Raw genomic sequence first — 12143 nt, 5'->3', positions numbered from 1 at the left:
ATAAAAGCATTTGTTTTCCCTATCTGGTTATATGTGGTCAAAACTTCCCAGTTATTTTCAAAGTGGGTTCCCTCCAGTACCTGTTACTTAACAAATAATTATTGAATTGAAGTATCTTGCCTGTTTGCTCTATACCCCTGGATGGTACTACTTTACACCCTCTTCATTCCCTCTTATTTCTAAAACATTCTAATTATGTTGGTTTATCCCCATGTGTTACAAGACTTATGGTTCAACCCCACTCACTTCATTGGAACATCAACCCATCTTTCTATGGCCTTTTCCATTGCTTCTGGAAAATTATGTGGTACACTTAATATCGCTACACAACTCACTTATACTTGTCTCACGACTGGCAAGAATTAGTTGATGCACCATTATATCACTTGTACCATTTCGTTCTGAAATGCTGCCATTCATTCCACAATGGGGAGGCATCGGTTTGCACCGTCTTTATTTGGCACTTTCACTCTGGAATTTGGTCGTTTCTACCTGCTAGCTGTCTGCAGGCAGCCCTTCTGAAGCTGTAATTGTGTTGCCTTGAGTAACTTGCAGTTCTTCCATCATTATAGTTCCACTTCTGATTCAGCTGCTGTCAAAGTAATAAGTATGCCTTAAGAATCTACTGTGTCCCATCCACTTTTGATTCTCTGGTATCCCTAGAGGTTCTATATTCGGCTTCCTTTGTTTTTGGATTTTGTAAATTCCAGTATTGTCTATTAGCAACTATATTTTGAACATCCTTGCTGCACTCATTGGCTTTTACCCACCCTGGAGAAAAAGCTGCAGCAAATCTTGAACTTTGCAAACTCAAAACTTAGATCTATATACCTTCAAAGTTTGTTGATATAAATTTTCAACTGACTGTAACTGTAAACATTGTGCACACTCTCCACCCAAAGTATTGTATATTCTTAACCAATTTACCCAGTTTTTTTCCTAATAAATCGCAGAGCTCCTTTTACCAGCTGCTCCTCTCTCCAGCACAGGAAGTATATAGCCAGTTCAACAAACTACAGGTACTAAGTTTTGATTGTATGTTGAGTACTGTAAATACATATAGTAAATTACAGTAGGTTTTCACAACTTTTATGCAAAAACATCTTTGCAAAAACCGTATCAGTTAGTGAATCAGTTAATTAGAAAGTCGTATGCAAGTTAATGGTAGTGCAGAATGAGAGAATTTGGAGACCTGGGGACCAAACTATAGCTCAAGCTCTTAATTCAGTAAAAGGGTAGGTTTTTCTATGTAGAGGAATAATGTTGGATCTTTTTCTTGGAAGTACATGGCTGAAGATTGAAATTCAGAGAAATATGTTTATTCCTTTAAATCCTGATGGACATTTCATTGAAGAATATTTGACAAAACTGGGAACAGACCGACCACCTTGTAGCAATATAGACAGCATGCTCCCAACATGCTCTTCTGGTCATCCAGATGCAGCTCCGGGTGCTTAAAACTGCATCTCACCATCCTTGAGGTTTAGACAAGATGTGGGAACAAGGGGCCCTATGCAATTGGTTGAAGTTCTATAATGATGAGCTGTTCTCCTATGGGAGGCTGCTACTAATGGATAGTCCCAAGAATGAGGTGCACAAATTCTCAACTAAGTACACTGACTCCAACAGAGCTTCTTGAATGTATTGCAGCTTTCTAACAGATTTCCAGTATCTCTTCTCTATACAGTGCGTGAATATTAAAGTGCTGATCACTCTCTGTCACTTGAAATAAAGGCATATGGCAAAACATGGTGGCTATGCAAGTGGCGGTAAGAAAAAAAAGCAGTGGTAAGGGCAGAAGTGCGCTTAAATGGATAAACATGAATGGAAAGCTCACTGAAGGGGAGTCAAAATAATGTAAATTATAAAGATAGCCGGAACATTTTTCAACAATCTTAACTCCTCTTCAGAGTCATTGTGATGTTCAGAAACTATTAAGCCTTCATTCTTGCAGTTTGACATCCTGTGAACTCTTTTGAGTGTTCTGCAACATTGTGGCACACTCAGATCTTGTTTGGTTTGCTGGCATGTTTTTATTAACAAGTCAATTGTGAAGCTAGTCTGTTTAGGTTTTAGGAAAGGAATATAACCAGTCTACATGAACGAACCAGGATTGTGACTGTCCATGGAAAATCGTGTACAGGGTAAGGCGGCGTTACGCTGCTGCTAGTAACAGAAACCATCGTGTAACCAGAAACAATTCTGATGGGGATTTGATGGTGCTAGGGTTTGGAACACTGTCCTCACGCCTCTGGGATCTGTGTTGAAATGAGGCTGGATGTATGGAATGAAAGCCTCCTTTTGGGTGGTTTTAAAGAATGCGTGAAATGTGTCTGGTAATCTTGAACTTTTTCTTATTGTATATAATTCCACAGTACAAGGCCACGTGTGGTTTGGCGCCAGTCGGCAACCTGATTCTTGAGAAGCTATAAAAGTAGCTGATAAGAAAAAATAATCGCACTGGTGTTATGAGGTTGTGGCTAAGACAGTTTGTTGGGGGCAGATTAAAGGGAGTTTTACTCTGCATCTGACCAATACTTGACCTTGCCAGGAGTGCTTGATGCTGGCTGGGGCTGCCAAAAATGACTTTCTAGCTCTAACTTTACTTACAAGCACAAAACAAACCCTAAGCATCTGACCTGCTATAAACACTATTCTGTACACATCAAAATAAGTTAGTGTCAGTTTATTTTTTGTTTCTCCAGCAGAAAGTTCATACTCTAGTCTGTCCACCCTCTGATGTGGAAAAGTGGAATTTTTTTTCCTCCAGCCACTAGACATGGTATGCAACTGTCTGTTGTTACAGGTAATGAATCTGTAGGGGTATGGCTTAATAGTGAAGTGTCTTTTTTTAATACTTCCCATGTTATATGTGCACTCTCAAACCTTTTGAGTTCTTCAGTAGTTACTTAAGCTAGGTTGGGAAAATCGCATGTGTTATACAAGAGTCTCAGATGCTTCTAACAGAACTATAAAACCCAATGGGTACCATTTACTGCATGCACAAGTAATCCTTTGATAAACTTATTTAGTTTAAAGCATAAACCTGAAAAGAATGGAGCAACTGCACAACTGACATACCTAAAATCTACACGCGCTATCCATCAGGTATGCAGGTATAATATGGTGAATTAGCTTCTGTATTTGAGATTGGATGTAGCTTTTGTGCACCACACTAAATGGAGGAGAAAGAATAGATGGGAGTGATTGAGGCAATAATCTGTTTTGAGATTTTTTGAGGGCATGAATTTGAAAATGAAGCTCATGGCTTCTAAAAGTCATCTGAACATTAGATTTTGTGTAACATTCGTGGCTCTGAGACTGACGCTTTCTACAATGTTTCATACCTCTCGTGAGCAGCTATCGAAATGACCTGTGCCACATGTGGCTGACAATCAAACAATAATGCAAATATCCATTGAGGTCAAGTGTAACAACAGGAAACAGGCTTGTGCTGCAGTCACACCAAATGGCAATACAATGTGGTGTCTCAACAATCAATTCTCCCTCACAAGCCCTAGCCTTCTGCACAACTTCTTGCTCCAAGCCCGAGTCTTGGACTGTTTTGGGGGTAAATGGGACTGCCCTGCATTATAGTAACACTTAACAGCCATTAAAGTTAGCACATATGTAAATATTTTAAACTTTTTGTATAATTCGAATACATACACTGAGGGCCTATAGTTTACAGAAAATAAACCAACAAATTAAATCACTTGTGCCTCTGAAGTATACACTTTTGTGGTAGCCATTGCACAATTATCTTGTTTTGATAAGCTATTTGTCCTACCTTCATAACCTCTTTTTATATGGCCTTGAAATCACTCCCTTCTATTGATTACTTCTAATATGTGCTGGACGTTTTTATTTCTAAATTGGTTAGTCTTACTATTTTCAGCCAGTGTTCTGTCTGGAAGCTGTGTGAGGTAAGGACCCTGCAAAAATGTAAAGTCAATACTTTTTGTTTTGTGTGTGGTGCTGCTATTCAATTGAATTAAAATATATTCCTCGTCAGTGATTTTTCTTTTTTTTAAAAAAGGTTGACAGAAGCTGATTACAAATTATTTGTTCCTTGCTGGTTTCTGTGATAAATTGATACAACTGTATAACATCCACAGAAAGATATTAGGTGAATGTAATTGATTACAGTGAAATTGTCATTATTAAGAACAACTTTTGTTTAAAGAATGTGAATGAGGTTTGTTTCAGTAATACCTCCAATTTTACTTTTATTATAATTAGCAGTGCATTTGTAATATCTTTATAGTTTGTATGATGGAAACTGTATCTGAAAAGTCTTCATTTTAAGTTACGCATTTTTGAAAGCTTCATATTTTTAATGGTTTAAAAAGGTGCTGAACAAAGTTTACTGTACCAGAATTTTATTAAATGATTTAGTTATGGTTTAGTTGACTAAGTAAACTAACCAATCTTTTAGAATGTTGCTAAGTGTTCACTTTCATAGGTTCCATTGCTGCTAAAATGTACACATAACAGAAATAGGTTGTTTCATAATTTCTATTTTCTTTACAGTTTTCATAAAATCAGACTTAAGAAGACAACAAGCAAACTTAGCTGCAAGTACGCAGGTAGGTTGCTCACTTCTTCCTTTCACTTAAGTGTATAAGGATTATGCAGTATTTGTTGGATGTGAAACAAGTCTAATAAGTGAGATACTTTATTTTCAGTTTTTATTTTTTCTTCCTTGCCTGATCATCATGCATGTACAAATATGAATTGTCTTTCGGGGCTTCTTTTTCATTTCCTTTTCTACCTTTCAAGTTTCAAGCTCTATATCAAATGTCATTGGGCCAGATTTTGCTGAAAAGTTAACAATGTCTGAATGATGCATGCCGTTATTAATACGCAAATTGGTCAGGAACCTGTAGCAAGAAAGAGATACTCCGTGAATTGGAAATCACCACGAGTTACTGGTCAATTTGCGCCATTCTGCCTTTAGCTTTACGAAAACGGCATCTAGTGATTTTCATAAAGTTGCTGCATTTGCACATTAATTGCTCATTAAACTTGCTACAGAAAGTTACGTCTAATAATTATTACTAATTACCTTTTTAATGATGTGATAATTGTTAATGACTACTAATCATTGTCTCACCCAGAAAGTAGACCGTTATAAATGTGGAGTCTCATTCCTTCAGGTTATGAATTGTTTTAGAAGATCTTACAGCTGTCAAATTTTGAATAGTTTTAAAAAATCTTATTTTTCTTTTTTCTCTCAATCCAATCTTTCTTTCCCTCACTTTAATTGGCTTAAGTGCTTGATTTGACATTCAGCTCTCTACTCAGTTCTCCCATTGTTTCTTAATCGATAAATCTCATTGGTTAAGGAGATATACTATCCTGTTGTTCACCAAGGTCCCAGCTGCTCTCTCGCCCTCGCTGTACTGTTACCAGTTCGCACTTCCAGCAACTTTATGGGCAAAATAATGTTAAAACCTAAATTTGCACAAACAAGTCTAACTGACTGGGCATGCTGTGTGATGCTTGGCTCCAGCAAAATCTGGCCAATATCTTTCCCAGTGACTGATAACCAATACTCCTGTTGGTGTTCTGAAGTTGCATTTTTTTTTTACAAGCAACGTGGAGCCCATTTCAAACTTGATACAAGAATTTGTGCTTGGCCAATTGACAGCTGTCAAAACTCAGTTCTTCTAAATGCAAAGAACACATCTAAAATGCACATCCTTCCAGCTAAAAATGTGCATACTGGCAAGACTGATTCTATCAGGAATCTTATACCCAATGGCCTTCCACTTTTTAATAGTGTAAAAGAGTCTGGGACTATTCCCTTAAACAGAATGGGATCCAAAGGAGTTTCCATGATACTTTAGAAATTCTTATTTACTGTTTGCAGATTCTCCACTGGTTTTCTGACCTATAAACTAAGTTTGGAGAATCTACAGGGAATGACAAGGCATCTGTTATTTTTTTTTAACTTGTTAGCTTCCTCAGTGACTTGGCTAACGAACTCGGTGATATTGGATCCACATAGACCATGAATATCCCTGTTCAGTTCTAGGAGAGCTAGTCCGGGTGAAGAGAAATTTGAGCGGGGTTCTTGCTCCTAATCTCTATTGAGGAAGTATGTTGACTGGATGTTGAAGGATAGGATTGAGCTCAGATTTGATGTCCTCGCAGCTGAATGTCTTGATTCTTGCTATTTAAACTCGTGATGGATGGTACCAGAGGGCAGCTAGCTCAGATCCTAGCAAGTAGCCAGTGCCTTCGGAAGGAAAGGCAAGGATATTGGGGGGCGGAGAAAGGAAAAACTGGATAGCCAAGACAGATGCTGTATTTTTGATACCTTGAAAAATAACAGTGGGATTGTACTAATCCACTGTCAAGTTTTTATACACACAAAACATCCATATTAGTCTGGTTATAGGATGAGTTTGTACTGTGCAAGGATACCTAGGGGAAAAAACAGATACTAGAACTCAAATAGCCAAATTGTTGCTGTTCTCAATATAGGTTTGCTCAATACTGGCACTATGAAATAGCTATGGGGAATCCTGCTCCACATGTCTGCATGACTAAGGATCTTGAGGTTCCCAGTGGAAATTCAAAACAGTGCCTTGGAATTATCATCCCTTAAGAAAAGGATGTTGCAGCTTCTTGAAATCTTCTACTGAAGTTCAAAAGCTATCCCATACATGTCTGCTAAAACGCCAGCTCTCAAAGTTCAGTGTATGGTTGGCATTGCTGTTGACGTAGGTGATTTTACCTCTGAATTTAAATAATTCAGCAGTGTGATTATGCTAACTCACCATGCAGCAGTGACCTCGTACTGGATCTGCCATATATGGGTGTTTGGTTCTAAACTATAATCGACAGTCAGTTTTGTGAGGGTATGCTTCCAATGGGCATTCTCACTTGACGGGTGCGTAGATTGTTTTGCTGTAAATAGTACATGCTGACCTTTGCCCCCAGTTCTCCAATGCTTTCCAGAGTCAGTGCTTAGCCTGGTTATAGGATGAATGATCTTATTGAAATGTCTTAAGATTCTGAGGGGGCTGGACAGGGTAGACGGGGAATCTAGAACTAGGGGGCAAAGTTTCAGAATAAGGGGTTGCACATTTAAAACGGAGATGAGGAGGAATTTCTTCTCTGAGGGTCGTGAATCTTTGGAATTCTCTACCCCAGAGAGCTGTTGAGGCTGGGTCATTGAATATATTTAAAGTAGCGGTAAACAGATTTTTGAACGACAGGTGAGTCAAGGGTTATAGGGAGTGGGCAGGGAAGTAGAGTTGAGGCCAAGATCAGATCAGTCATGACCTTATTGAATGACGGAGCAGGCTCGATGGGCCAAATGGCCTACTTCTGCTCCTATTTCTTATGTTCTTACATTTACTCACTGTCCTTTAATTGGCTTCAAATGAGAAACTGGATTCTGGTTTTTGATTGCGTGAATCCTGAGCCTACTACTTGTATCTCTATATGTAGTGATAATACAGAACCCTTCATGACGCTGTTATACGATAGTCTACTGTTTTCCCAAAAAACATAACTCCGCATTAGTTTCCATATGCCAAGTTACCTCTCTTTACTTCACCTAATATGAAAAATTGGGCTTGTGTTTTCCTTGGGAAATATACTACTGCCCACTTTGGTCAAAACAAATAAGGGTTGCATGCAGACTGTCTTTAAGGCTGTTTACATTGTACATTAATGATTTAGACGAGGGGATTAAATGTAGTATCTCCAAATTTGCGGATGACACTAAGTTGGGTGGCAGTGTGAGCTGCGAGGAGGATACTATGAGGCTGCAGAGTGACTTGGATAGGTTAGGTGAGTGGGCAAATGCATGGCATATGAAGTATAATGTGGATAAATGTGAGGTTATCCACTTTGGTGGTAAAAACAGAGAGTCAGACTATTATCTGAATGGTGACAGATTAGGAAAAGGGGAGGTGCAATGAGACCTGGGTGTCATGGTACATCAGTCATTGAAGGTTGGCATGCAGGTACAGCAGGCGGTTAAGAAAGCAAATGGCATGTTGGCCTTCATAGCGAGGGGATTTGAGTACAGGGGCAGGGAGGTGTTGCTACAGTTGTACAGGGCCTTGGTGAGGCCACACCTGGAGTATTGTGTACAGTTTTGGTCTCCTAACTTGAGGAAGGACATTCTTGCTATTGAGGGAGTGCAGCGAAGATTCACCAGACTGATTCCTGGGATGGTGGGACTGACCTATCAAGAAAGACTGGATCAACTGGGCTTGTATTCACTGGAGTTCAGAAGAATGAGAGGGGACCTCATAGAAACGTTTAAAATTCTGACGGGTTAGGTGCAGGAAGAATGTTCCCAATGTTGGGGAAGTCCAGAACCAGGAGTCAGTCTAAGGATAAGGGGTAAGCCATTTAGGACTGAGATGAGGATTCACCCAGAGAGTGGTGAACCTGTGGAATTCTCTACCACAGAAAGTAGTTGAGGCCAGTTCACTAAATATATTCAAAAGGGAGTTAGATGAAGTCCTTACTACTCGGGGGATCAAGGGGTATGGCGAGAAAGCAGGAAGGGGGTACTGAAGTTTCATGTTCAGCCATGAACTCATTGAATGGCGGTGCAGGCTAGAAGGGCTGAATGGCCTACTGCACCTATTTTCTATGTTTCTAAGGCAGGGCGGGACTTAAGGCAGGACTTGTAGCAAACAGTCTATTTTACACCAAACAAAGTCTATTTACTCAACGCCCTACAGTAAACAGTTTGGAATCTATTTAAAGAGTCTTTATGAACTACAGCGATCAGAAATTGTCATAGAAACTACAGCAGAGTCTCCATGATAAAATATGTGTGATTTATCCAGCAAAATACAGTAGTGAAGCATAGTTACTATGGGCCCAAGTTTCCCCAGGGGTTGCCCCTTTTTTTTGGGAGCAACTTGATTGTTCTGGACTATCGTTTTAATTGCAATTCTGGTCATTTAATTTGCGCCAGTGTATGTGAGTTATAGGTTTTTTATTAGTTCGGGTTTTTTTTTCAAAAGGAGGCGTTCCCAGCCATTTACCCCTGTTTTAGGCGTTTAGCCAGAAAATAGTTGCTCCAAACTAACTTTAGGCCAGCGTATGTTGTCACTTCTGTCCGCACAGAAAAACCTTACCTAGAGTTGAGGAATCAGCGCAAGTAACTACATTTAAAGCACCACCAAGCACCAAACAAAGCACAAAAAATAATAAGCAATTAATTAACAAATAAAATAGAAGGAACCCTGCACCTAAAGCACCAAGACCAAAGTAATAAGCAATCAATAAATAACACACAAAAAAATAAAAGGTACCCTGCACCTAAAGCACCAAAATCAATCAGTAAATAACAAATACAAAATAGAAGTCCTACCTTGGGGAACGCAGCGGGCAGCCGATGATGGAGCCCATTTGGCCAGGGACGCCGTGCTTCTGGCCCCCTCCACACAGCCTGCAGCGTGTACTCGTAGCGCTCATGTGCAGAATTCCCAGCACAGTTTTCAGCGGCAGGACCTGGCTCTGCCCCCAATCCATTGGGCCACGCTGCGTCATGACCGAAGAGAGGCTGGGGAGCGGCCAGAATAACGACATCTTTTTTCGGCGCGCTTGGAGGCGGACAAAAACGGCGCACCTCGGGTGAGGGCGCCAGAAAAACAGGTTAGGGAAACTCGAGCCCGTACAAATTATGCGCTTAAAAATCAATCCCAGTCACTAACTACAGATTGACAGGGAATTATCCAATCAGCTGGGAATAGTAGTATCACTATTTACAGCCAGAATAAGCTGGTGGTAATGTATACAGCTAGTTGACTAGGTATGCAAAACATTTAATAAAAACTGTTAATATTTCAGCTATGAATTATTGTACAACTTACTTACTAGAGTACTTGCCAGGGTAGTAGCTAGAAACGGAGGTATGTTGTGAAAATGGTTTTAACTCTTCCAATGGTAACTACGTGCAGCAGTTAGCGCTATATAAATTTTTTTTTTCTCCTCCAGCTTGCTGCTCGTGATTCACTAGAAAATGTTTCTACTTCACAAAATGAACTCCACACACCAGAAGAAACCACAATCTAATTAATATAGGAGAATGGATAGCAGTGGTACAACGCACAACTAGTACATGACACTGAAACATATATGAACAGCTGCTACGGGTGCAATGGTTAGAAAAATGTGATAATTTATTAACGGTGACCAATATTTATTAGAAGTTCTTGATAATGGACTCATTTTAACAGGTTTCAAGAGCATTCGTTTGTTGTATCCCAGTAAGATAGGTATTATTTTTTACAAAAAAAATGGAAAGTTTGATTGGCTTGGGCAAATATCATTTGTACAGAAGATTTAAACTGGACCAGATTTACATTTTTGTATGTAAAGATATATAAATGCCTACTAATTTGAACATCTTTGTCATTCTTGCATAACAGACCTTTTCTGTTTGAATGTCATTTTTAAGAGTTCTAGCAATGTTTTTGTAATTTGCCAAATGCAAGCTCCCTGAATTTTCAAAATTATTCTGGTGGGGTGGGGGGGAAATTTCATTCCTTTAAAAAAAAAAATGGCTTGGTGATTTTGTTAGTTACTGCTCTTGGGCATGTTGGATGAGTTTTAAGAACTGGTCAGTGTTCTGAAAAGTTAGTGAGAATTCAGTTCTCCAAGAAAGTAAATTCTAGCCTTCTTAACATTCAAAGAGAAATTAAATTTTTTTAAGTTAAATTGTGTATAAATAGCTCTTGCACAATTTGTTACAACTGTAAAAGCAACTTCAGTGGAAATGCACTTGATTCTTGTTAAATAGTCAAAACTGTAATGTGCTTAGCAGTAGCTTGCACAGAATTGATAGTTTTGTTATATATAATTTTATATATATATATATATATATCTCTGCAGTGAGTTGCAATTTTCAGAGTTTTTTTTCATCCGTAATCAAATGCTACAGATGTCAAGTAGTATATATGTAAAAATGTTAGTGAACAGAAAATATTCACTTAAATCTATTCCATTCACAGGAATGAATACAGTAGGTTTAAGATTCACAAATGATATTCTATCTTGAACTTCATGTGAAGCTCAAGAAAGAGAAAATTGTATAGTTTGTTGTCCAGTGCAGTCTATGTACTGTAAACCCCCAAGGTGTGGGGGGGAACAAATATCTGTTCATCAAAATAGTTGTGCCTTTAATATTGATATGAGACGATGTAACAGATTTTAACTAGTTAGATGCATTAAATTCTAAGAACTGTATTAAGATCCAAATGATCAAACTCATGCAAGATCATTAGTCCCTAGAAGCTGGCTGGTACTGTATATAATGGCAATGTAGAACCAAAGGTATTAATTATTTTCCTTCCCTCTCCTCAAATCAATGCTCACCTTAACCAGGACATCTGTATAGTTGCAGTGAATTCTACTTTTTCGTTCACTTGCAAAGACCAATAGTTTGTTGTCACCTTACCAGATGACACTGTCAATTTGTGAACCAGTCACTGTGGAAGTGCACTTTGCTGTAGTTATTTTGGTTCAAGTTTCACATATCTGTATATAATTGTATCATTTTCTTCATCCAAGTGATTTTAATACACAATGAAATTTTTATTTTGCATACAATGATTTGTTGTGTTTTTTTTCCTCCCCTCCTTCCCCAGATAGCTTGGCTGAAATCAGGAATTCATTGTGTAACGAATTATGTGGTGGCATGCCTGCAGTCCACCATTTTGTGGTGCAGCTTGTGATTACACCTACATATGTGCCGGAGTATTTCCATAATGTTTTACTGTGTTTCGTCTAGTTTTCTTTCTGAAAGAACAGGTGGGGGGAGGGGGAATCCTACACTTGAAAAATTAACTGATTGTCTTTTGTGCTGATGGCATTATTGTGAAGCAACATGCAGTTAAAGCATACTATTTTAAAAAGCTAGTATCTTAGAAGTTGTTTCATACTGATATGACACATTGTAAATGATGTCATTTACCTTTTTTTTAAAAAGTCAATTGAAATGAAAAAATAAACCTTTGAAACAAACATACTTTAATAGCATTTATGTTTATACCACTCGTGAATATAAACTATTAAATATTAGTTCTGTAATCTCACGTGCTGGGGACCAGCTGGTGCAGGTTAGTGCATTGTCCTTTCACTTCTGGGCCCTTGATTCC

At 38.6% G+C, this 12143-nt stretch overlaps 1 protein-coding gene across 1 annotated transcript in view; it reads left to right on the top strand.

The window, feature by feature from the left end:
• flvcr1 (FLVCR choline and heme transporter 1) overlaps nucleotides 1-11595 on the top strand; it is a 45944-nt gene extending 34349 nt beyond the window's left edge. The window contains exons 9-10 of the mRNA XM_070889488.1: nucleotides 4534-4589; nucleotides 9982-11595. Of these exons, the coding sequence (XP_070745589.1) occupies nucleotides 4534-4589; nucleotides 9982-10059 (134 nt within the window). The 3' untranslated portion in view covers nucleotides 10060-11595. The remainder of the gene's footprint in view (nucleotides 1-4533; nucleotides 4590-9981) is intronic.
• Nucleotides 11596-12143: the final 548 nt, after the last annotated feature.

This window comes from Pristiophorus japonicus, chromosome 9 (assembly GCF_044704955.1).
Source record: "Pristiophorus japonicus isolate sPriJap1 chromosome 9, sPriJap1.hap1, whole genome shotgun sequence".
Lineage (NCBI taxonomy): Eukaryota > Metazoa > Chordata > Chondrichthyes > Pristiophoridae > Pristiophorus > Pristiophorus japonicus.
Note: the sequence above shows the minus strand (reverse complement) of the source record. Positions and strands in the feature narration are given on the sequence as shown.